The 27,485-nt window shown below is 32.7% G+C and overlaps 1 protein-coding gene across 7 annotated transcripts in view; it reads right to left on the bottom strand.

The window, feature by feature from the left end:
* AGTPBP1 (ATP/GTP binding protein 1) overlaps positions 1-27,485 on the bottom strand; it is a 125,678-nt gene that overhangs the window by 34,704 nt on the left and 63,489 nt on the right. For 5 of the 7 annotated variants that reach the window (XM_016130304.2, XM_016130301.2, XM_016130307.2 and 2 more), the window contains 5 exons: positions 24,688-24,804; positions 18,225-18,940; positions 11,614-11,697; positions 9,932-10,018; positions 9,699-9,847 (listed from right to left, as the gene is read on the bottom strand). In XM_016130304.2, coding sequence (XP_015985790.2) covers positions 9,699-9,847; positions 9,932-10,018; positions 11,614-11,697; positions 18,225-18,940; positions 24,688-24,804 — 1,153 coding nt within the window. Of the gene's footprint in view, positions 1-9,698; positions 9,848-9,931; positions 10,019-11,613; positions 11,698-18,224; positions 18,941-23,631; positions 23,669-24,687; positions 24,805-27,485 lie in introns of all 7 variants that reach the window. The other 2 variants (XM_016130303.2, XM_016130306.2) reach the window with 2 other exon arrangements.

The raw sequence follows: 27,485 nt of genomic DNA, 5'->3' as shown, positions 1-27,485 counted from the left end.
GATGTAGTTTGTTGGCAGTGACAAATGACGGATTTTGCAAACGACATTTGGCTGTCTTCTACCTTCCAGTGCCACAGATGAGAAGTCTAATACTAATCTAATTTTTCCATATGCAGAAGAACATACTCATTAATAGCATGCAATCTGCAACCAGACAACCTGGGTTTGAATTCCAGCTTCATCACGTCAGATGCATGATGCTGTACAGATTACTAAACTACTTCTTCTTCTCTTTTCTTCTTCTGTAAAATGAGGGTAACAAGTATGCTGGGCTGTTTGTTGTATGGAATAAGAGTATCACATGTGTTAGCACTTGAAGAAGGCCTGGCACTTGGTAACTAATCAATAAATGTCAGTTGCTGTTATTATCATTATTTATGTAACCAGTTCTTTTAAAGTAGAAGTATGTTAAGATTTTCTCTTTGTACTTGAAACTCATGTATTTCACTGGTAAATATAAAATATTACTGTCTTTCTCATTTATTCCTAGGATTTAGTGAGCCACTTCACTCTGAAGCCTCAATCTCCTCCAAACACACGAAATTCTTAACTATGGAAAGGTAGAACAAAGTTCAGACTAAGGTCAAAGGGCACATTAGATTTACCTGAAGTGTTCTAATTTTATAAAAGACAATGCATTCTTATATTACTTTAAAATGACAGTTAATTGTGACCACAGTGAAGGAAGCTATATTTGGAAACTCTGACTATAATAAAAACCATTTGAACAAAATGGCTGCCCCAGTTCAAATGAGGTAACTCATACTGAATAAATCACAACCTACTCGATCCGACATAGAAAGACTATATTTGAGATGGATTTAGTCATTAGCCAAAGGATAAACCTTTATGTGCAAAAAACAATATGCTAAGAACTGTCAATCTTGTCACTTGAATATAGACAATCAAACTATTAAATTGTCATAATGAAGCCAATATCCAATGGCACTGACCTCTAATAATACTTAAGTAAAGGCCAAAGTTTTACTGAGAACATGCCCAATAAAAGGCACAGATACCAAAAAAAAAAAAAAAAAAAAGACAAGATGTGTTAGGCCCTCATCAGCAAATGTACCATGAATCACAGATTCATAAAATTTTCAAGTTGAAGCAAACACCCTCATTTAACAGATGAAAGGGACAAGAAAAGTTTAAAACAGCTCAAATACCCTGAAACCACCTATTACAAGATGCATATGTTATCTGGGCTCTATGGAGAAAAAAAATACCTGCTTCTAATATGGCAAGTATTACAGCAGAGATTTAAAAATAGGAAGATCAGATTCTTGGTCTGGAGGATAACAGCAGACACTTCAATCTGATGGGGACATGTCAAAAAAATACAGAAGCCAGTATGATAGGTATGCCATTGATTAAATCTTGGGCAATTTGAGTGTCAAATAAATGATAATAGCAACAAGTATAACGCACTGAGTAAAACAGGAAACCAGTTCTATACTGAAATTAATGTATTGAAAGCTTTATGATGGATAAAAATTTACATATTTTTAAGTACCTCCACATAAAATACTAATTACAAAGAGAAAAGAGCAACTTTAGAAAAGACTAGCAGACACCAATTTAACTGATAAAATTATTATGAGTAACAGGACAAACAAAATCCTATGTCACTGCAACACATCTCTTCTGTGATATTCCTACCAAAGATGCCAAAGAAATCAAATCGTGAAGCACATGAGACAACTTCAAATCGAGATCCATTCTACAAAATAAGAGTCCTATAATTTCCAAGTGTCAGGGTCATGAACTGTCCTTGAATAAAAGAGTCTAAAGAGACTTAACAACTAAATATAACACATGGTTTGAGTTAAATCCTTAAAGTTGATGATCATAAATTGAACTAGTTTTCCTGACATAGATTTTGTGCATGTTCATTTTATGTTCCAAATGGGATCGTCTTCATAGTTCCTCTATCCATTGCCTCATTCATTTAACAAATATTTACTGAATGTGTACTAAATGCCATGCTAAAATACAGTGGTCAGCAACAGAGACACTTTCTCTGATCTTGTGAAATTTACAAACAAGTGGTGGGGTAGGAAGGGAAGGTATTAATCAGTCACACACATAAACAACATAAAACTGTAAAGAGTACCCTAAAAGGAAAAAATTACAAGGAACATTATCAAGGGGATTCATCCGGTTTGGAGAGTCAGGGAAGAAAAATTTGGTAGCTGAGAAATAGCTCAGCTCAACTTCAAAGTATGAAATTAACTAATATGGGCAACTGGGAATGCTACATACTAGACTCCAAAATTCTATTTTGTTGCCCGGTGGTTCCATACATGTTCAATTTATGTATGAAGGTGGTTAGAAATCCTCAGATATCTGGAGGGGATACTGGAAAGGAAGGAGGAGGTGGAGAGAAAGACAGAGTGCAAGAGTGCCAAGGAGGAAGCAGCTTATGATGAAAGCTCCAAGTTATGAAAATGCAAGACTGCCATCTAGTGGTAATTCGAGCAAACCCCTTTCAAGTAATGGCATGGGGGGAGTGGAGAGTGTGAAGGATTGCAACAGATAAGAGCATTATTATATAGTCACATAAATTCTCAAATATAAATTTACAAAAAAGATCATTTATCTGTGAGAAAACTAAGTATTTAACAGAATACTTTTTTTTTTTTAGGGAAAAAGAAAAAGTACAAAAGCAACAGTAATACCACATCTTTTGAAGAGCACTGACAAAGAACAAGACCTCTATGGGGACATTTCTTAGAACCCAACACTTTGATACTCCCCCGAGGAAGGTCAGAAAAAAAACTACACACAATAAAGTTCTTTCCTAATTAATATTATTTCCAGATTTCAATCATATATGGCAATTAAATAAATCGTTCTAGCTGAAAAAGTTCCACTGTAAATATTTTTAGTCATCAGTACTATCCCTGAAGTGAATTCAAAACGAAGTCTATGATGATAACATTAACTACACACCTAGCTATAAATTCTTAAAATGTTGAATTCTAGTTTACTATAATATTGGCTCATTCCTCCTTTACTCATGTTAAGACAAACTGCGATCCACTTTGTTGTATTACCTTAAATCTTATGATAGAATTTCATAAAAAAGAATTACATCTACTAACAGTTCCTTCTAAAGCTTTTACCAACTTCCTAGTTAAATATTTACAAATATGTGAAAATACAAAGGAAACTCAGTAGACAACTTCTTGACAGAATCTGGGAGGATCTATGCTAAACTTTAGGCAGATGTAGGAGGACTGAGAAAAAAACAATGCAGGATAAGCCTCATGATCTATTTTTTTAATACATATTTTATATTCCCAGAACTAAAAGAAGTGTTGCATTGTACCCTGAAGTCCCTTCAAGAATAACAGATAAATAAAATACAGAAACACGAAAATAGAAAGCATAAAAAACAAACATTATCAGTTATAAAGAGAATTTTTAATAGGTTAAAAATCATATATTAAAAGATAAGGGTCAAACAACAAAATGCAACCACTATTTACAAAAAACGATGTACAAGAATATGTCGAGAAAATTCAAAACAGATGAATATAAATATAGAATTCTGGGCAAAAGACATTGAATAAGATAAATATGACCATTTTATATTGTTAGAGGGTATATACAAAATATAGAAAAATTAAAAACCTCTATGCGCCAAATAATACTGCATTAAAACAAAATTTTACATGGAGGCATGACAGAAACACAAGAACTCAAAGATACACTTTCTTTTCAGTCTTAGGCAGACAGAGAAGGTAAAATATAAACGAGGATATAGAAAACTGAATGAACAGATTTATAACACTAAATTAAAAATATATATTAAATTATGTTGCCAACAAAGACATATTATTTTCCAAGTCCCCATGAAAACAAAAAATAACTAGATAGTAAGCCATAGAAAAGTAATTCCAAATCATATCTATGAACAAAACTGACTGAAATTTGAAAGTAATGACAAAAAAAATTAACCAAAATAATTTAACCAACTAAAAATAAAACCAACCCTTTCCTAAATAATTCTTGAGTCAAAAAGGATACCAAAACTACACAATTAGAGGCAATCTAGAAAATAACAAGGAGGTCTTTAAGTTGTAGTCAAGAGTAAATTCAAAACCTAAATGCTTGATTATTAAATTAAAAAAAAAAACTTAATAAACTAGTTTAAAAAATCAACCTGCAGGGAAGAAAGGGCAGACATTAATAAAAAATAATTTTAAAGAATCTAATAAATAAAATGAAAATGAAAAGGCAGGTTTTTTAAATAATAAAATAAAATAAATCATGTTTTAAGCACATGCACAAAAATAAGAAAACAAGCAAGGGAACAAGTATTCATACTGCAGATATTATACAGAAATCTCTGCTAGTGAATTCTGAAAATCTAAATGTCACTTATGTAATTAAAGATTACCTCAGTAAGAAATAGAAAACTAGACTATACTGGGTCACAGAAAACAGAATAAGTTATCCAGATAGTCCTTCTCCCACCCAAAAAGGGGCACAGAATCAGACATACTTAGAGGTGCACTGTTTCTAAATTCATGAAACCATATATATGCTATTTCAACTGCTCCAGAACAAAGAATGAGGAAATAAAAGTCTTTTTATTGAAGTGTTAGCATCGCTTGCTTCTAAGAGTGGACAAAGATAGCTCTCCAAAAAGGAAAGTGATTGTCTCACTTATTTATGACCAATGATATAAAACCTTTAAACAAAATGCTAACGAATCAAAAATAGTTGTATATTAAAAGTGAATTCACATGGCAAAGTGGACTGATTTCTGAAACCCAAACATGATTTAATATTAGGAACAGTACTAACATAATACAGCACAGTAAGAGGGCATAGCATTATTTAGTCACATTTAATTGATAAATGCAAAAAATAAAATTCTGATTTTTATAACTTAGTAAAAATAGAAATTCCTTACTATGAGAAAGAATGTGTATCTCAAAATAAGAGCTAACATACTTAAACACCAGTAGTAATCACATTAAAGTCAAAATAAAACAAGGATACCCAATGTCTCCTTTTTATTTTAAATATTCTCAAAATTCTATCCAAAAGCAATGACATTAGGAAAGATACACAATATAACTATGTATGACAAGAAATTCTAGGGACCTACCAACAAAATCTCAAAGTATCAACTACGTAACTATGAAAACTAATAAAGTTCAGGAGGGAGGCTGATTTTCAAGCAATCATATAAAAACTGATAACTTTCTTCATTATAAATAATAACAAGTTTGAAAATAGGAAGGAGTACTCTTTCACAACAGAAACAAATAATAGTACATAAAATACTTAAGTATAAAGGTAGATAGAAATGTATAGAACTTACAAAAAGAAAACTTAAGTGAGGATATAAAAAACTTGAATAGACAAAACTATTCACCATGTTTCTAAGCAGTAAGACAATGTAATAAATTCAATTTCCCCAAATTATTCTATAAGTTTAATGCAATAGAAATTTTCTGGCATTCGATAAAATTATTCTGAATTATTCAGAATATTTAGGAAAACAAATTAGTAGAAAAGGTTTTTGAAAAAGACAACAGGATATTAAACTATATTGTAAAGTCAAAATAATTTAAAAAGTGACATTAGAGCAATAAGGATATTACACTAGACTAAAAGGTCAGGATAATTAAAATCAAGTGGTACTAGACCAACAAAAAGCTCCCAGATAAATGCTAGTATATAGTTAAGACCATAACTTCTGAGAACTGTGGTGTTTCAAACCAAGGGGAACATATCATATGACTACAAGGTCAGAATAATTCAACCCAAATTCAAAGTTAGGAATTATGAGCAAGCAATAGTGATACCTTTCCAATCAGTTTCTAATCTAATTTAGTATTTTTACTAACTTGACCATTTTCTATAACAGCTACAACAGAGAGCAGTGATGTATACTGTCTTCCAAGGGATGTTTCCCACCCTTCTTTTACAAGTGTGGGTCAGGAACAGAGTTGCAAGTGAGTTATAAATGTAAATGTTTGACAAATAACTCAATAAATTCATCAAAAACATTTAAAACTCTCTGGAGAAAAAATGAGTTTAACTACTACTAATAGGATTAACTTAGATCCCAATTCACTAAAAATAGCCAAATAAATCCTGATGGATGAAGTTAAATATCAATACTAAAAGTATACCATCAAAGGTACTTCAAAAAAAGCTGAACTAATTTAACACTCCTACCAGCTCTTTAAATACCCACTTTCCCTAGTCTTCAGCAACATATGTTCATTTTCCTTGGAATTTCTACATGGAGAAATTTACGTCAAAGTAAATAGTACATTTTTCTCTTCTCTCTTCTTCCTAGAGTCATTTAAACTGTTTGATTTTACGAAGTTTCCTATATTAAAGACCCACTGTTTCATAATCAGAAAAAAAATACTGACAGCTGGCAGGTAAAAATAATTCTACTTCTGTGAATTTATAACTAAATAATTACATACACATTTTTAGTATAATGTTTATCGCAGCATTATTTAAAATAGAAAATACTGTAACTAAAAGCAACTTAAATCCAACAAAAAAAGGTTTAGATAAATAAGTAACAGTACCTCCATTGGGTACTCTGCTTCAGAGGCATTCAGTATCCATTAAACTCTGTTTCAGAGGCATATTCGATGACCAAAAAAAAAATTCTGATACAATGTTTGGTTAAAATACAGATTATGAAACTGCAAGCCTTATTTGTAAAAAAAAAAATACATAACTATATCTATATAGAAAGCACACATCACATTATAAAAAGGCTGGAAATAACAAATGTTAAAGAGATTATCTCTGAGTGATGCATTGTTTGTTGATGGTTTTAATTTTCTTGTTAATACCATTCTGTTTTCCAAATTCTCCACAACGTTTGGAAAGTGTTATCTATATATAAGAATATCCAAGGGCTAAGGGTAAGGAGGAGGGGAAATTTAAAAATAAAGCAGCCACCTGTCTCATTGCTTTGATTTAGTTATAGAACTGTATTCATTTTAAGTTTAAAAATGACACCAAAGAAAGAGATTATCTTATTTATCACATGGAGGTACAGATTTGTTTTAAAAAATAGAGAAACACTGCTTCAAAATGTATGTTTACTTTAAAAATTTTGAAATATTTAATAAAGTTTGAAGTAGTAAAAGCGTTAAAGTGTATAAATATATAGTTAGTAAAAATATCATCCACTTTTGTACTACAATTTGAAAATCATATTGACTATCATTTCAGCAAGAAATATGCCTTTATATTTTACTCTTGAGGAGCACCCAAAATACATACACAATTACTTTTATTTACTTATCCTTTTCTCCTCTAAAATACTATGTTAACATTATACTTACACGTTAAATAGGGAAAACACAAAATTTTTTACTTGTTTTGGTATTTAAGGACTCAAGGTAATTTTATAAGTTATATGGATGTTTAAGGTCAACAGAAATATGACATTCAATGATTAGTAGCTATACCTGAAATCACAAAAATAAAGAATCTGAGATTTTCAAGAATACTCATGTCACTATTCATGCAAATCAATATAATCACTGAATCCTTAGTCAAACATACATATTTAAAAGAACAGATCATTTAAAATTAATTACTTAAAACATTTTTAAAACTTTAAAAAACGTTCATAACTAAACCAGATATTATGATATCTAATCTTCTTACAATTATTGCATTCAGTCAGTAAATCTGACTAAAGCTTTCATCCCATACATGTGAAGCAATTTATCTAAAGTATTTTCCTATTTTCCATGTAAATAATGACATCAGGAACAACCTCTTCAACTCTTGAAAGCTTTAATTTTTAGAAATGTCCTCTTAAAGAACATTATCATATTTATACTTTTAACAATTTAGAACATTTGGAACAGACAATATGACATCTCATGCCTTAGTTGTTAAAAGCTCTTCAATCCTTACAACAAATGATTGAGACTTCTGAGAGACTGCAACTCGTCATATATAGTATACTTGTTTCTCATCAACTCCCAATGTACATGGGCTTTTTTGTATGATAGAAAATTTTTTTCTCCTTTTAAATAAAAATCACCAGACTAAATACTTAAAAACTGATGTTTCAATTTTAAATTATGGATCTGAAGTTTATACAATTATCTGCCACTGATACATGTGACTATAAAGACTGATGTCTGATGAATAACACTTAGTTTTATATTTATTAAAGTACTAAATATAAAGCCTTAAATAAGGCTATATATTTAATATTTTGGCTAATACAGCACGAGTTTTTAAAATTGTCTCACAAGAAAACAGTAGAGAAACCCAATGAAATAAAAAGCTTGTTCTTTGAAAATGTCAATAAAAGTGACAAACCTCTAGTGGGACTGACAAAAACAAAGAGAAAACACAAATTACTATTATCACAAATGAAATAAGGAATATCACTAGATACCCTGAAGACATCAAATAGATAGTAAGGGAATACTCTAAACAACTCTACACACATTTGACAATTTTGAAGAAATAGACCAATTCCTAAAAAAGCACAAATTACTACAACTCACCTAAGATGAAACAAATAATCTGAATTACCCTAAAACTATTAAAGCTATTGAATTTCTAATTTAAAAAACTAACAAAAGAGAAATCACCAGGCTCAAATAATTTCATTGGAGAATTCTACTAAATGGTTAAGAATTAAAACCAAATCTACACAAGCTCTTTCAGAAAATAAGAGGAGGGAACTTTTCCCAACCCTTTTTATAAGGTCAGAATACCAAAACCAGATACAGTACCAAAAAAAAAAAAAATTATTGCTCAATATCTCTCTGAACATGAATACAAAAATTCTTAACAAAATATTAGCAAGTATACACAATGATCAAGTGGGGTTTATTACATGTGTAAAAAAGGCTAGCTCAATATTTAAATATCAGTCAATGTGGTATACCACATAACAAGTTAAAGAAGAAAAATCACATGGTCAAATCAATTGATGCAAAAAAAGGAATATGACGAAATTCAACACCCATTCACAATAAAAAGCCTCATAAAACCATGTAATAGAAGGAAGCATTCTCAACTAGATTAAAAATTTTACAGAAAAGTATAGCTACTATCATAGTGAATGGTGAAAGGAACAGCACAGACTTTGTGTTGATAGAAAGAAGTATTCTGTATTTTGATTGTGGTGACAGTTACAAGAATCTATATATGTAATACAATGGCAGAGAATTATGTATCCACATTGTACCAATGTCAAATCCTGGCTTTGGTATTGCACTATAGTTATGTGTGATGTAATCACTGAAGGAATCTTAATGAAGAGAACTTGGAACCCTTCCACAACTTCTATAATACTTTAACTTTCTATGAATCTATTCAAAACAAAAGTTTTAGAGGACTGCTTTATGCGATTCACTTCTAGATGAACTGACATTAATAACTTGATCTTAAGCAGCAAACATAATAAATATTTAATGGTGTTCAATTTGGATGAAATTAACCATACTTAATACATTTTCAAGAGCTTGCCTACACAAGGGTAACTCTTTTTACCAGTTTAGTTTATTTCAAATTTGGCATAATAAACATTTGAATTTTGAGAACCAGAGAAAACAAAAGGACACTGAAACTTTTTCTAAAAGTTAGTGATTCTTCTCCAAAACATTTCTGTCCTACAGATAGGATGCCTGTACATCCCCCTAAATTGGAAAGGAAAGTTGTCTCACCATAATTAAATTGACTGTTGGACTTCTCACAATTAATGATGTTAAACCTGTAAGCAATACTTGGTCGCATTCCACTGACTTCAAAGTAAAACCACTGATGATAATGATTACTGTTTATATCTGAGTTCAGAATAAGATCATATTCATTTCTGAAAACAGAAAATAAAGAAATCTGATGAAAATTAGAAAAGTATCTGCATACACAGAAAATGAAAAAATTTTAAATGACTTACTTTCTAATTTGAATTACTTTGCGCAGATTCCCAGATTCAAATTTGGAGTTAAACTTCAAAATATCTCCTTCTTCTGGAATGGTGTAACTAAATAAAAATTGTAAAGTTAAGTATAATAAAATACATTCATTTAAACAGGTGAGCAAAACATAAACAAGTAAAAAACACACTGCAGACGAAAAATACATGACTATTGCCACCTTACCCCCTCATTATTTTTAAACCAAAGAATATAAACAAAAGGAAAATACAAACTTTGGCTAATATTTATAGACAAAAAAAGTATAATTACAAATGGAGATTTGTTCCTACATTTATAATGAATGTTAATCATAAATAAGAATTTTTGCCTCAGTATATGTCTCTTCTAAATATGCACTAGTAGTCATTTAAAAAGGCCAGACTTACTTTTTAAAATGCATATGACCTGTATTGTGTAGTAATAATCGTACCAAACTAAGCAATTCTCAGGTGAAAATATTATTTTAAATTTAGACAACATCATCTATTATGTTATTTAATTAGCACTCCAAAAGGTGAAAGTATTATCCTCATTTTACATATTCATTACTTCAGTAAATATTTACTTGAGCGCCTACTACTGCCAGATATTGTTTTAGTTCTTTGTCTGTTTCCCCGATTGAATATAAATTCTTGCCCTTCTGGAGTTTATATTCTAATAGGGGAAAACTAAGACTGCATTGCTCACTGATTTTTCCAGTTATTTCAGTTAGAAACAGCAGTGGTATGCCACACTCAGAATTCTTGAGTTTGTTTTTACTACATCTGCCAATTCTGTGGCCTATCTGACATAGAATTATAAATGTTGCAATAACTAAGATATATGAATACAGTAGATTTATTTTTCATTTTTAAAATATTATTTCAAATTCCGTCATTATCTTTAATATAGCTTTTACCCTATCGCTCTAGCAAAAATCTTTGAAAAGTATTTGATTTCCTCTAAATAAGACCAGTAAAATGTGAAATTTTCCCCAAAATATTAGAATGTTAAGGGAGGGGGGGAAATCCACTGAGGGCTAATTAAATTTCTCATTTGAGGATGCAAATGACTAAAAAATTATCACATTCATCATTTGTAATTCTCATTTATTTACTTTTATTTAAACCCTAAAATGTGATGATATCAGTGATAAATGTAAATTATCAATGACACTAACGAGTGATTTCAAAGGTCAGGCAAGTAATTTAAGGAAATAAAGCATATTATAAGCAATAAGAAACAAGAGAGTGTAGTGGGGACAGTAGAGAATTAGCAAGAATATGTTCCTTCTGAAAGGGATGATAATTTGCTGTCCTAAGGAAATGATGGCTCAATATGACAGGACGAAATGGCATTTCATGTGAAATCTCCACTCTCTTAAGTGGAGGCAATTTCAGCATTTTAAGAATAGCATCATCAGTTTGTGACCTTTATCTTATTAAATCCATTAAAAGTTCACCTAAGAACAAACAAAGGCTTGTTATATATTCAATTTAAGTAACCAAACATGATTTACTATTACATTACCATTATATCACTGCTAAAAGATAAAAACATAGTGATAGTAAACTAGGTGAAAGTTAAAATATATTTTTATCTTTTAAAAATAACACTGAAATTTTACAGTAAAATTAAAACTAATAAAAGTAAAACAAAAATTAAAAAAAAACATACTTACTTTGGGTTATCTAAATCATATACCACTCGATCTATGATATCACTTTGATGTATTAGCCTCTCAATGTCTTGGGCAATTTTTGTCCTAAAATCATAAAAGAGAATTTTGACCAAAATTCATTAATATATACCAAGGCAAAAATTTCTCCAAAATAAGTTTTAGATGAAAAGTATAAAATAATTACAAAATTATCTTAAACTAAAAATGATCATTCCTCTATATAGTTTGTATACAAAGAAAATTATCAATACATTAAAAGACAAAAATCAATACTTTCAATGTCTGAGTTTTAGAAAATAACCACGTAGAATACAGATACAAGTCAAATAGTTTCTTTAAAAATCTTGAATATCTATTATGCTCTTCTACACAGAAATGGTGTAGATCCACTCTTTAGTTCCTAGGCAAAAAATTTTGTATTAATAGCAGCATTGTTAGAAGCCGTGAAGATCTGAAATGCTATAGATTACATAAGGAGATTTTTTAAACCCGCCCTCTCTGGTATTTAGTTAAAATGCAATTGGCAACACACCTGCATATTCTGCAGAATCCACTCTATCTTCTATGGCTGAAGAGGAAATATGGAGGAGAGGGAAACACTTGTGTCAGGGAGTGGAGGGTGTCCCTGCATCTCCAGGATTCTCAAGGCCTGATCTCTCTCTGAATCAGTCCAACAAAATGGGTACCAACTAACTGTAAAAGTCCTAAAATCCCTGCCCACTGTCCTAGAAGACTGAGCCACAAGCAGACTCCACAATCTTCCCATCAACATTTGAGCAGAGTAAGACAACAATCACTAAATGTGACAGCAAACTGCAGCTAATGCAGAATAGATTTGGATCATAAAGCCAGGTGTCTGGAACTTTTGTAGATTGGTCACAAAAGCCATAGCAGGAAGGCGCTGCTGGCATTAATACATAACTACTTCTTATAGGACAGTAGTACCCACTTACCCAAGAGAGACATGCCTAACACCACGGATAGTACCAAACCCTATATATGCTATTTTTTTTCCTATACACACAAACCTATGATAAAGTTTAGTTTATAATTTAGGTACAGTAAGAGATTAGCAATAATAACTCATAATAACAACGATTATAACAATATACTGCAATAAAAGTTATGTGAATGTGGTCTCTCTCTCAATATATCTTACTGTACTGTTAACTCACCTTTTCACTTAAAGGAAGCATTTTACAGCTTCTCTTTGGCATATGTGAACTGCCAGCATCACTATTCTTGTGCTTTGGGTCCATTATTAAGTAAAATAAGGGTTACCTGAACACAGCACTGTGATACTAAGACAGTCAATCTGATAACTGAGATGTCTACTAAGTGACTAATAGGCAGTGAGCATATACAGCATGGGTACACTGGACAGAGAGATGTCACATCCTTGACAGGACAGAGCAGGATAGCGTGAGATTTCATCATCTTACTCAGAATGCTGTGCAATTTAAAATTTAGGACTGGTTTATTTATGGAATCTTGGACCACTGTAGACCATAGGTAACTGAAACCAAGAAAAGCGAAACCATGGATAAGGAGGGACTACTACATCACTTATTCTTAAAGAGGAAGCCGATTATATACCTGATTTAAATATCAAGTTTCAGCTAAAAATTGGTTATGTAGAGTTGTGGTATATTGATTTACTGAGAAAGCAGAGTGAGAAAGTTTGCAAAATAATTATAATAAAATCTCATGAATACCCTAAACACTGAAAGTCTCCTTAACTCTCTCGTACAAAGATACTTCTCTGTGATTAAAGTGTATTCATTCTCCTATAATTTACAAATATATCTAACAACATCATAATATAAACTTAAAATCAAAATAAGCCAAAACCCCACTCTAATTAAAAATTATCAGAAAAATATTAAAAACTATGCTAAACACATGAAAAAAGAATATTAAAATATTAAGAAAATACAACTCAAATTCTTAATCTGGCGGTTATACGATTAAGCATAATTTATTAATTTTTATTCTACAAAAAATAACTCAGCACTGAGAAAGCAGTTTATTAAGGAAAAAACCTAGTATAAAGGATTATGTTGTAAATCTTTGATTTAGATTCAATCTCAACTTTCAAATGCCAAATTCTTTCTAAAGAAACAAACGTGTAAAAGCTAGTAATCATAATAATAAACAAATCCAAAATTTGTATCACCCAGACCTTCAACAACAAAAGAGATGGCACTTACGTATACTCAGATATGCCATACAAAAAAATGTTCAAGCATGAGTAAATGACTAAATACATCCATTTGTCAGAATAATTTATTAAATATGATTGATACCACAAATGCACAAAAATTAATACTTACGAAAGTCTGGTTGTTTTAAAAGGAAAATGGTATTAAAGGCTGATATAACAGCTCAGTTCTACAGCAATGTTCCATAATATAAAACAGGGTAAAAAGGCAGAAACCTACAGGTGGACAAGTGATGTAACTGAGTGAGGTGGACAGGGTGGCTATGTGGAAAACTATTTTGTCTAAAAAGAAACTGATTGTTGCCAAGTAGGGAAGAGGTTAAGGCTGTCTTACCAATTTTTCAAGAAATACCAGAAACTTGGAAATCTATGTAGAATCTCTCAAATTTTAAATGTTGGCAATCAGTTAAAAAAAGAAAAACAAAAACAAAAAAACACTCTGCAAGTGAAGCCTAAATTCACGTACAAGTTGAACATGGCCTACAGGCCCCTGGTTTTCAACCTCAGACACTGTATGCTAGGGGGCAGAATTGCCCATTTATATTAGACTAAATCCAAAATTAATATTTGAAGAAAAGATCTGCCCTACCCTCCACCCTCCTTAATTAAAAGGAAAAATGGTCTTTTATTAGGATGTGTATTTGTATTAAGCAGCACAACTTTCACAAAAAAAATGTCAATCCTTCCTTTACCTCAGCTGCCTATTAATATACAGTTCTCCAGTCAAAACAGAATGATATTTTCCAGGTACCTTCAGGGATTATAACTTCAAACTTACTGATATTCAATATTTAGCAAAAGCTTGGCTCAGAAGAAAATAATTTGTGCAGGGCAGTCAGAAAAATGTGTAGCCCATTTAGTTCAACAAATACTCGAAAGTTCACATTACATGTGCCCATCAGCAACACTGTATTTTGTTAGGTTTCAATCAACACAGAGCAACACTAACAAAACAATTCAGTACACTTCACTGCTACATTTACTATAAAGACACTATGGAGAATGTCGTTCATAACCTAGGCATTCTCTGAGGATCCACGGAAAACAGTCTTCTTTACAGTGTATGGTAAAACCACAGATATATGATCTCTACAGTCATGTGTTGCTTAACAACGGGGATCCATTCTGACAAATGTGTTATTAGGCAGTTTCATCATTGTACGAACATCAGAGTGCACTTACACAAACCTAGATGGTATAGCCTACTACTGTAATTGTAAATGCTATTCTCATTCACAACTGGCAACAGTTCGTTTACACCAGTATCACCACAAACATGTGAATAATGCTTTGTGCCACCTTACTACTGTTACAATATCACTACTGATAGGAATAATTCAGTTCCATTATAATCTCATAGAATCACCATTGCCTGTGGGTTTTCTGTGTTTTTATTTCCTTGAGCTTCAGCTCCCTTGCACTTAATTGCATACAAACATACCTACTTTTAAAACACATATACCAACTCCCACTAACCTTTGGATCTTTCATCATGATGTTTATGTTTACTATCAAAAATATATCTTAAAGCTTTGGTTAAATTAATAGACAAAGTCTGGTACATTACACTGTGTACAGAGGCAGTAAAAACTACTTTAGGAGAAATTCCCACATGTGGCCAATATACACAAGAGGTCTGGCTCTAATCCATAGATTAGATCTGGAAAGTGATTACGAGGTCCAGGTTCCAGAGATAAGGTAAGAGAATTCATCATAAATATTAAAAGTGAGGAGAGGTTTGGAGAAGAGCCACAGTAATTCCCAGTCTGTATATACTCCTCCACTGTCAGGATAGGCCCAATCCTGGGAAAAGAGTAAGGAGAGCTTGAGACGATGGTGGAATGATATTCTCTGAAAGACTCAGCCAGGCAAGGACAGCCCAACAGCAGAAATAGGCAAAGAGAGGATGGGAGGAAGGAAGAGAGAATGGGACGGAGGACTGCTCAAAGACAGAGGTCACCAGAGCTGAGGGTGATAGCTCTGTACCTGTAGCACATTTTGAGAATCCACAGAGCAGGTATTATAGCTATTCATGGCCGTCATACTTTTTTTTGCAACAATGCTATACTTAATTGAAACATTAAGTTTATTTACTTATTAATTTCAATAAAGGTATCAACTGAAAAAGTTATTAAATGTTTATCAGTGGCTCTCCTTCGCAAGAATATGTCTTTCATTAACACAAGTGGGTAAAATACTTTTCTCAACTGAGAAAAGCTTTCATAACATGAAGACCATGAAAGGAAATAAGAAAGATCATTGATAGTTAACGTAGTAGGTGAGGAGGGCCTTCAGGTCTGTCCAAAGACACCTGACACCTCAAAGAGGAGAGAGCACTGAGCAGAAAGAGCTACAGGCTGCTGTGCAGCTCAGCAAAAGGCTCGACCAAGCCAACAGGGCGCCCCATGGCAACGACTGCCGGTTAGCAGATCTCTGCACTGGTCAAGAATGGTTCAACTCTAGTAACCCCACCATGGTCAACCAATGACTGGAAGTAATATAGAGGGTATGGCCTCAGCATGCATGCTGCAAGAGATCCCAAAGGTATGGCCGCTGAAGGCTGCCCATAACTGCAAGCCTCACTGCAGACTCTCTTATGAAGGGGGAGAGAGGAGCGGCTCATTGCCATGGCTACTACATGTTGCACAGATCCACTTCTCCGCCCATATTTGGAGAGGAGCAACTCCACAGTTCCTGTGCACCTCTCCTGAGGAGAAACTGAGAAGAAAAACATGAGAAAAACAAACTTTTTCCCTATCACTGTGATGGTTCTCGGGGGTGCAATTCATCTCCATCCTCCAATATCTTTCTAAATCCCATTCACCTTGAGCTATCACCTGGGTAGGCCTCGGCAGCTGATAAGATTAAATGGCCTGAACTCTCATTCCTAAGAGATCTGAGCCCCTGGCAATCACATCATTTTCATTCCAGGGAAGCTGTGACATGTCCACTCACACCAAAAATCAGTGAATCACTTGAGTTCCACACATATTCTACCTGTTGCCTAAAAGCAATCATGCCTCCTTTAGCTGATCTAGGTCAAGGTAGCCTATTCCTGTCTGCCAGTGCTAGACACAAGAGTCTAAAGCAACCAGTTGGCAACGACGGCTTGTAGTTAAATTGTACCCTTGCTATGTCCCCCATGGAAAGACTGCACCCACATTGGTAAACAAGACTACTAACCCTGCAGAGCTCAGGGGTGCAGGGACAGAAAACACAAAGTCCCCCACTGGGACACTGCAAGCTACAGCAAGTAGGACTACTTCTGTTCCTACCTCCTGGTTCCCAGCCCCATGTATTTTTTCTATTGGAGACACAGAACCATGTGGAAGTTTCTAATTTAGTGCATTTACTACATTCCGAAGGATGACAATCGATCCTTATAGAGTATTTCCTTTGAGTTATAGTTTCACTTGTGCCTTTTGAAGGCCATTCCATACTCCAAGAAGCCAACTGCCTCTGGATTGTCTGTGATACAATCAGTAGATGCTAAGGCACAGGTTCATTTCCATACACCATTCCTAGCAAAGTAAGTCCCCTGTCCTGATGTTATGCTACATGTGATTCTAAACGGTAGATCAAGCCAAGTGGTATCATTAATCATACACTAAGTTGCCAAGTAAAAATGATTAATTTGCTACATGTTAAAGATAAAAAATAAGATACAATTGTTGCCTTAGAGAAGCTTAGAGTCTAAGGGAAATCAAATATACACAGCAACGTCTTCCTTTATCATTAAATACTACAATCATAACAAGAGCATATAAATGTTTTTATATACTGGTAAGCCATCATAACAAAACCTTAACCATAATCACTGAAAATAGTCAAGTCATGTCAAAAATGTATTGATTGGCCAAATATTCACTAGTTGGCAATAGTTAATACTATCTGTAATTTCTAAAATTAATTGGCAAGATTTATAAAGTTACTGCTTTTATAAATCCAAAATATTTATACTGTATATTTCCTTCAAATTTTACAACAAAATAATACTGTCTATATTGCTATTTTTAAATTATATACCTAAATCAAATTAAAAAGATAATCAAATTATTAATTTAATATATATTACTAATGTAATATTTATTCAAAGATTAATAAATCTGTTTTTATATTTTCAGATTCAATTTAAACAAAAATTTTCCAAATTGTCCAATGATCAGGATCTATTATGCTCCACTTGAATAAGTAATGAGCTTAGGAAATAAACCAAGTAAACCCATTAAGAACAATTTCAAAACAATGTAAAATCCCCAAAGCAGAATAAAAAATGACAATAACTTTAATTTAGAGTCATTTCCTTCATAAATACTCAAAGTAGCTTTTTTTATAGTATGCCTCATATTTTGACAATGGTCTTGTTTAGAAAGAAGGAATTGTAACTCACCTTTGAACACCATAAGGCCTTTCTAAAATAGGCTCTTTGAATGGAGGCGGAATGTGACCAAAATAATCAGGATAAGCCACCTCTGAATATTCTGGGACAGACTTTGTGTTTTTCACAATCTCAATATAGAGATCTGAGTCGTGCAGCGTTGGTCCATCAGAGACTTCGACTGATGCTTGTTCCACTGATGAAGTAGACTCAGTATCTTCATCATCCTCAGTTTCAACTCCAGTACAGCATAGCTTCCCTAGCTGAACTGTTCTTCCCTCAAACAGAACATTTCCACAAGTAGTCACGTGTGGGCATGCTTTAGCGCACGTAACGACAGTAAGAGGGAGGCTGTAGTCCTTCTTCATTTCTGCAGTAAAACCCGGGGCTGTTTGAGAAGGAATATTCTGCAATGTAATTCGGTCCAAGGCCTTCACAATATCATTGTTTAAGCCATGGACTGAAGAAATAGTTCTATTTTGATCACCTAGCTGCTGTTGTAATGTTCTGTCATGATCTTTAATATCTTCTTTTGCCAGATCCATAAAGGTACGTTTCTTACTATCTTCATCTCCTTTAGGAGACACATTGGCCTTCATTACAACTCCTTTTCTTAAATTGCCTGAATTCCCAGATGCTTCCTCTCCTGCCGTAGGAACAACAATAGGACCACGTACTTTCCCCTCAAATACTAAAGGTTTTGGTTCTTTGGAGATTAAGTCATAGTCCTTTGAAAATAAAAAATATGTTTAGTCTTTTATCTGTATATATTAAAACATGTTAACAAAACTAAGACCATATTCATTTTATGTGCTGCTGCAGGAACCTAACATTTGAAAATTTTAAAGATGGATAAAACAGGGTATGTTTTAATTTCGCTAATAAAAGACAAAATATTTAACCACAAGAAAATTCATTACTCTTATTTTACTTTTTCTATTATAAAAATGCCTACATGTAACAGAAACATGGGAAATTTTAGAAACATTAAAAGACAGTAAAATCATCCAAAATTCTACTAAAGAAAACACAGTAACAAAATTGTAGTTCATTAATTCAACAAATATTTACAAGTGTCTATTTTCTACAGTATTTAGAGTGTCAAAGGTTTTTGCCAAGCACAATTTCAGGCCATCAGTTAAACAACACAAAACAATTCATCTCTTCTGCAGCTTACATTCTTCCACGAAAGAAGTGGAGAGGACTGACAATACGGTGAGTAATAAACATGATGTAAAGATATTTTATGGAACATTAGAAAGGTAAAGTGTTAGAGCAGAAACAGGCGGGGAAAGGGGTAACATGAATTTGGGAGTGCCAGGGGAGGAGAGGTGGGTTGCAACTGTGAATGCCATTGATTAAAGGAAACCTCACTGAAATGAAACACAAGCGAAGAGAGAGAGGACTGCAGCTCAGCGCACAGGTCCCAGAGTGGGAGAGAGCCTGGTGTGTTCAATGAGCTGCAGGGAGGTCAGCGGGACTGGGAGAAAATGAGCAAAATTAATTCCAAGAGGTAAAGAGAGCCAGATACTGCAGGGGCTTACAGGCTATTGTAAGAATTTTGATTTTTATACTGAAGGTTTGGGTAGTTTTTCCAGATCCTATTGGAAAACAATTCACAGATTCCAAAAGACACTGAATCCCATTCAAGATTTAAAAATAGAACACCCACACCTGGTCAACACTAGTGGGAAATGGCAGAACAATGAAGCTAAAGAAATTATCTTAAAAGTCACCAGAAACAATTTCTTATAAAGTGAAACCATACACTGACCATACATACTACCCAGCAATTTTACTTGTACATATTTACACAAGAGAAATGAAGGAATACTTCCACAAAAAGCACTGCACACTAACGTTAGTATCAATCTTATTCATAGTAACACCAAACTGCAAACATTCCAGTATTCATCAATGAATGAATGAATGAAGAAATTGTGATACATTCATACAATGAGACAGTACTCAGCAATAAAAAAAGAACCTCTTATGCAATAATGTGAGTGGTCTCAAAAACATATGCTGAGCAAAAGAAGCCTTTTGCAAAAGAGTATATACTATATGATTCCAGTTATAAAAAGTTCTAGAAAAGGCAAAATTAACCTAGACTGTCGGATAGCAGATCAGTAGTTAACTGGGCAGGAGATGAGAAGACTGACTTACAAAGGGCCCAGGGAGACTTTCTGGAGTGACAGAAATAATTCCATATATTGACTGGCTTGGTAGTTACATAGTTGTATAAATTTATCGAAATGTGTTGGACCTAAATATACGCAATTTATTGCATATAAGTTTTACTTCAATAAAGTTAATTTTTAAAAATCAGCCAGAGGAAAAAAAGGCTAAGTTTCAAGAATGATTACAGAAAAACACTTTCAGACCCAGAGACAGACAGACAACAGAGAGACACAGTCAGACACTGAAAGACATAAATCAGGCAGATGGAAAGTAATTCAGACAGAAGGTCTAGAACACAAGATGAAAAATTAAAAGGTAGTAAAAATGTAGGTGGAATCTTAAACTAAATATGAAATACAAAGTTGTACCATCACATGGTTTTTTTTTTTTTAAAGCCAGAGTTAAAATATAAATTAAAAGCACAGAAGTTGATTTGGGAGGTGATTATAGTTAAAATACTCTGTTTCCTTTTATAACCAAGAGAAAAAGGAAAGAAAGATCCTGATTAACTTCAGAATTTAGTAAATATGTATGTAACAGTATCAAGAGTAACCAGAACTATTGCATCTATGTCAATGCTCAAACTTACACTTTAAATAAAAATGGTTCATTGTATATAAATTATAGCATGCGAAAACTGATTAAAATAAAAAATAATAGGACCATGTACCTTTCAAACTAATAATGGTGAAAGAGTAAAACAACAACAACAAAAAATAGTCCAGATGCAGGCAAGGAAAATGAACAAAAACATAGAGATAAATCAAATGAAAATACAAAATAAGATCTCATAAAGACAAATCCAAATATAGGAACAATGTTATGTAAATGAACTAAATGTCTCAGTTAAATGGCAAAGACTCAGATTTGAGTTTTTTAAATCCAATTATATGCTGTTTAAAAGATACACATCTTAGAATATCAGAAAGTAGAAAGTAAGAAAACTTTAAGAGATATCAGGGAAGTATCCAAAATTAATGTAATTACATTAATATTTTTAAAAAACATTTCTGCCTTAAATTCTTAAAGATAGTAACTTCATAATAATAAAGAGTTCGATTCAAAAGGAAGAGAAATCAATTTATATTTATACACAATAAATAAGCCTCAAAAAAAAAAAAAAAATCCAAAGCAGACTTGCAAAAAGACAGACGTCTGCAATCATACTGAGAAATTTTTAACACAATTTTCACAATAACTGAGTATAGGAATAAAATCCATAAAAATTGAAAAGTTCTCAACATGATTAACAATTTTTCCTAACAGGTGAATGAATATAAAACTGTACCAACCAAAAGCCAAAAAATGCTTTCCAAGGACACAGAAATAGTAACAAAAGTTGACCTTATTTAAAATCATAAAATAAGCCTCAAAAATTTCAAAATATGTCCTCTTATCCTCCTATAATATGCTTAAAATCAATAAAAGAATAAATGAAAAATTATAAATTAAAAAGCCAGCTTTAACATTACCAAGGAATCAAAGAAAAAACCGTAATGGAGATAAAGTTTCAAAACAAAGATAATGAAAATACTAAATATCTGAATTTATGCAGCTAAACAGTAATTAGAAAGAAACTTATAGCCTAAAAATATGAATGCTGTAAAAGAAGAAAGGCTGAAAAGTACTGGATGTTTTCTTAAGATGATTATACCAAAAAAAAAGAAGAAAAGGAAGAAAAAATGAACGAATAAAAGCAGGAAAAATCAAGACATGGCACTGTCAGCATATCATTTAGAAATATGAGGATTAACTTCGAAAACGTGCTAAAAGTAATCGTAGGAAATAGCAGATGGGAAGGGAACTACAGTTTTCTTGATTAAACTGTGTAAAACTTTTTGACACTTTGAACTCTGCCCATACAAAATTTTAATAAAAATTTAAAACCAAATTAAAAAGAAGGAAGAAGGAAAGAAAAACAAAACATAATAAAAGTCCATATGGTAAATGTCATCACACTACCATAGATGTGTGAAAAAATAGCTGTGAAAATGCAGGATTCTGACACTTCCCATATTCTGCCATGAAGAAACAAAAGCAAATAAAACTATAATTTGTCACTACGATTAAATAATTATAGCTTTTAAACCACTACAGTAAGTTCCCCTCAAAAAGGATGTTTATAATTATTTTAATAATTCCATATATTGCCTTCAAATGTATTCATTTTGCCTCCCTCTGGCCATTGAATAATAGCCTTCACACATCTGGCAACAAAGTGGGTGGTGTTCAGGATTCAAACACATCAAGTAATTTTAAACTTCACTACATGATGTTGAAAATGACATGCAAAACCAAGTAGAAAAAGTCATAATCAAAATTAATTTCATTTACGTTTAATATTTCATGATCTGCCAGTATCTGATATGATGATGGCTGAAAAAATTCTTTCAAACACTTCCTGCCTGGAACCAACTAATATTTTTAATTCTCAAAAGTACGTCACTTAAATACTGCTGCCTATATGTAGTTCCAACACAGTACTTCAAAAAATAGATTCAAGTATTTGAACAGTGCATTTTTCTGAAACTTAAAAATGAGAAAGATAGTCAATGCCAACACAACTACTTTAGAAATGATTTTCCAATTATGTAAATAAGACAATGTGCTATTTCTCATAACATATGCTAAAGAAATAGAGCTAACTATCCACCACATAAAACTTTATGGCAAAATAGAGAATACATAAATAAATATGTACTACTGAAATACCTGAATAACTTCTTTTGCTTAAACACAATAAAATGAAGTACTCGCTGGAGAAGAAGACTTTTTAGAGCTCTCACACTCACACCTATCCTTACCATCTAACCCTGGACACACCAAGTCTGACCAAAAGGAGGAACTTGCTCTAGGAGCAGTCAAATTAAAGGACAGGTTGGCCAGCAGTTCCTAGGTACCAGGGAGGAAACCATCTAGAGTAGCCTACTCTGGGTGATAACAGGCAAACAAACATACAAGAAGAACTCATCACTATAGTTCACAAGAATGAAGAACTGGCTTGTGAAAGAATGAGAATCAAAATCCTGGCATTCGCACCCATTAAAAAATTACTCTTCTCTATCCCTACAATTTTTAAAAACATTATGTAGTTCTCATATGCACATAGAGAAGAACACAGGTGATTTCTTCACACAATAATCAATTCCTCCCCCAAGTTCCTTCCCCATAATATTTTTCTACTATGAGTTAGCAGTATTTGTTATCTCTGGGGTTTCTATTTTTAAGTGGTTCTTACCTGGGCAAAAGGTGTTAAAAGAGCAGCCAGATACCTCCTGTAGGTTGAATGGAAGAAAATCACCCTGTATCCTTTCCCAAATGCCTCTTCCTACCTTCTTCTTTTTCTCTTTTTGACAAATACTCTCTCCATTCTGCCCTTTTTTAGTAGCCCTGATTTCAGAGTACCTTTCCATATACCCCAAATCTGTGAGGGTAAAAAGACACTGGGGAAGGGAGACGGAGGGCAACTTGCTGCTGCTTCTACTGCAGCCAAAACTCATAAATTCCTAAAGAAACCTGAGTAATTAGAACTGTGAAATGTAAACATTAGCTAGCAATTTTTTCTCTTATTTCTCACATATAACCTTCATATAGCAGCAAGACCTAAATAAATCTGAGATTATCTGGTTCAAACCCTTTATTTCAAGTCCTGGGCAGTTGCAGGGACTTGAAGAAATTCAAGGACCCGCCACAAGTGAGCAGCTCAGTGAGAATAAGAAACTAGATCTACTAATTGCCATCAATTCAATCAGCTTTACTTGCTGTGTAATACAGTCTGAACTCCAGTAACTAAATGAAGGTAAGGTGTTAACAAGAAATCACTCTCTCTATGAACCAATTTAAGATTTAAAGACTTCAAGTTGTCCTCTCTTCCCTGCATTCCATGATTTATATAGTAACTATCAGGAAAAAAATACTCGACATGCATTGACTATATTTTTAATAACGCAGTTCCTTAGCTCTCATCTCCCCTTAGTTGAATGCGACTGATACAAAGACTTTAAAATAAGATTTGAAATGCCATTTTAAAGATTATTTTTAAGAGTAAAAAGCTGTCAAAATAATAAACCAAAGTGATGAAAAAATTAAAAAGCTATTCTAAAAATTAAACGAGCTAGTCCCCTCATTTTACAGAATGTGGAAATAATGGTCTAACATCATTCAGAAAAGCAATAAATACTACTTTCATTTTTTTAGAAATGAAAAGCAGAATTAAAAGTTATTATATCCCTAAGAGATAAAAAATAACTTTTTCTTAAAATCAGTGAAGATGCTGAATTTTCTATATTTATACCTGAAAATCATCAACAAGCTCAGGGAAAAGGTGTTCATACATTTTAAGTTCTTCTATCGTTCGTCCTGGTTCTTGATGGGGTTTTAGTTTGTTAATATCTGTTTCAATGTCATCATTCTGAAATAATAAAAATGGCATGTCACCAGTTAAGAAAAACATAAAACTACAGGCTATATTTCAGATTTAAAGTTTTCCAAATTATTAATTACATGTAATTAGAGATTAATCACTGAATAAAAGCTATGTTAATATTACTGTAAATTAAAATTTGCTTATATTTGGGTGTTGTTGTTGCCTCGCTGTTTTGGCTGTTTTGCTGTGCTTTGTTTTTGTCAAATGTTATTCTAATATAACGTGGTGTTTGGGCTCCTCAAAATAGAAACACTAGTGTCAAGATCAAGACTAAAGTATGCTTCCCCCAATCTCTCTAATTGCCATCATTTTGATCGTAATTAAAGGGCAGTTTAAAATTTAAGAAAGCTAAAATATACGTATACAATGGTAGTGGTGATAATCAAAATAACTAACATCCACTGAGCACTGCAAATATGTGAAGCACTATGCTAAGGATTTTACATGTATTATCTAATTACACCTATATAAGAACATTATGAAGTAGATAGTACCATTACCTCCATTCAACTGAAGAGGAAACTGAGGTACAGAGAGGTTAAGCGTCTTACTCAAAATTACACAGTTGACAAAGAGAGGAGCCAGGATGTAAAACTAGCCAGTGATTTCAGAGCATGCAATGTGGGTCGACATAAATGCTCTGCCTCAATAAAGACTAATGATTGTCATGCACTCTTATATTAATTACATGGTCAACAAAGTACCCTTAGAAAAGCTCAATGTCACCATCCTCTATGTTTTCCAGGGAAAATAAAAGTAGAAGTGGAACGACAGTAAGAAATGACTTCTATGCCCCTTTGGGAAAGAAGAAGGTAAATTTAAAGAAGTATGACCTCAGAGAAACATGATATGCATCCAGAATTCATTTGGTCTGTATCTGTTCAAAGAGTTAACATACACCATGATGGGAAGATGAGTGTCATTTACCGACCATCCAAGCTATTCTCTAGGACCCTCAACAACTCTGGCCTTACACAAATGCAAATTCATCATTACCTTCACTGATGGCTAAAGAGAGATAATAAGACCACTTATTAATTTTCAGTTGATATTCATTTTTGGTTTTCTATTTATCTTACCGCCAGAGTCAACTACTTACTTTTTGGCCTTAAATTTATTCTACTATGCTTCAATCCTTAAAATGCTTCATATACATGTATCTGACTGTATTTATACATTTTCATATTAATAAGTAATTTAAAAGAAAAAATATGTATCGTATTCCATTTTCAGGAATTTAGCTATTATTTGTATAACCAATAAAAATTTCCCCATTGCCATAAATAATAAAAACTGGTTTATTTAATGGGTAACATGTTAATTATCGTATCATTATTATGTAATTATTACATGAATATGTAATTTATCTTAAATTATGCATTGATAAATCAAAATATAATTTTGATTGGCATCTAATAAAGTAGACAACACTTTCAAAATTTACAAAAAAAATTTACAGACACATTATTTTCTCTAGCCATACTAGCTCAATATTCAATATTATTTTGTAAAAAATGCAGCCTTACATAGTGACTCTCTGCTTTAAAAAAATTTACCTGTAAAATGGGCAAAATGAGAAAAGAAAACTATACTTTAAGAGATTAATAATAGGACATTTTGTGTTTTGGTCTAGGGAAAAAGAAGTAGAGCCACTGACAGACACAGAAGACATAAACAAAACAACCTTCTACCACTCCTTAAAGCTATTCTGAAGTTGAGGGAAAAAATAATGCACTAAAGTTTATTATATATTGACAAATCCTGGCTATCTGGAGACAAGTCTTCCAGAACCTCCAGGTTTCTATAAATGTTCCAAACTCTTAAAAATCTGAGGCAAAGAGAATGGAATCACTGTGGTGAGGAAAAAACAGTCTCTAGAACTAGAACCACAACAGAACACAAATACTATCTATACCCACTACAAGTAGCAGGTTAACCTGAAGCATAAAAGAAGTGGTGGAATTTAGGTAAAAAGGAAAAAATAAGGAATGTCCAAATGTAACAGCCAATGAGAGGAAAGGCAGGCAGTGGTAAACAAGAAAAATAAGATAATACAACTCAGTAATCTGAAGGAGCCAACAATTCTGTAGCCCTCAAAGAAAAATATTTTATAAAATAGTGGAAAAGAGAGCGAACATTCAAACGAGACTGCTTTATTCTGAATCCCGGCCCCATCCCTTATAAGCTATATCGATAAACTTTCTGTGCCTTGTTTTCCAATTATTAGCCCTCTAAAGCAAAGGTAATAATACCATATACCTCATAGGACTGCTATGAGAATTTAATGGTTACCATATATAAAGAGCATAGGCTAGCATAGGATTAAGAGTTCAATAAATTCAATCTATTACTTTTCTTATAACTGCTGTATTAAAGTAACATGGGGAAAGGTGAGCAGTCATGGATACTCCAGGGAATAATGGAGTCAACCACTAGATTAGTCAAAGAGTAAATGTCATAAAAGACAAAGAAATCTGTAGAGATGTTCTAAATTAAAGAAGACTTAAGAGACAAGATAATTAAATGCAATACCTGATGCTAGATTCTATACTAGAGAATGGGAAAAGATAATAGAGGACATAATTAGAATAATTGACCAAATGGAACACGGATAGTGTTATATCACTATACATTTATTAAGGTGACATGTGGTTATGTAAGAGAGT

This window comes from Rousettus aegyptiacus, unplaced genomic scaffold, assembly GCF_014176215.1.
Source record: "Rousettus aegyptiacus isolate mRouAeg1 unplaced genomic scaffold, mRouAeg1.p scaffold_m13_p_3, whole genome shotgun sequence".
NCBI classification, from domain to species: Eukaryota; Metazoa; Chordata; class Mammalia; order Chiroptera; family Pteropodidae; genus Rousettus; species Rousettus aegyptiacus.
The sequence above is the reverse complement of the archived record's forward strand: the minus strand, read 5'-3'. Positions and strand labels throughout refer to the sequence as shown.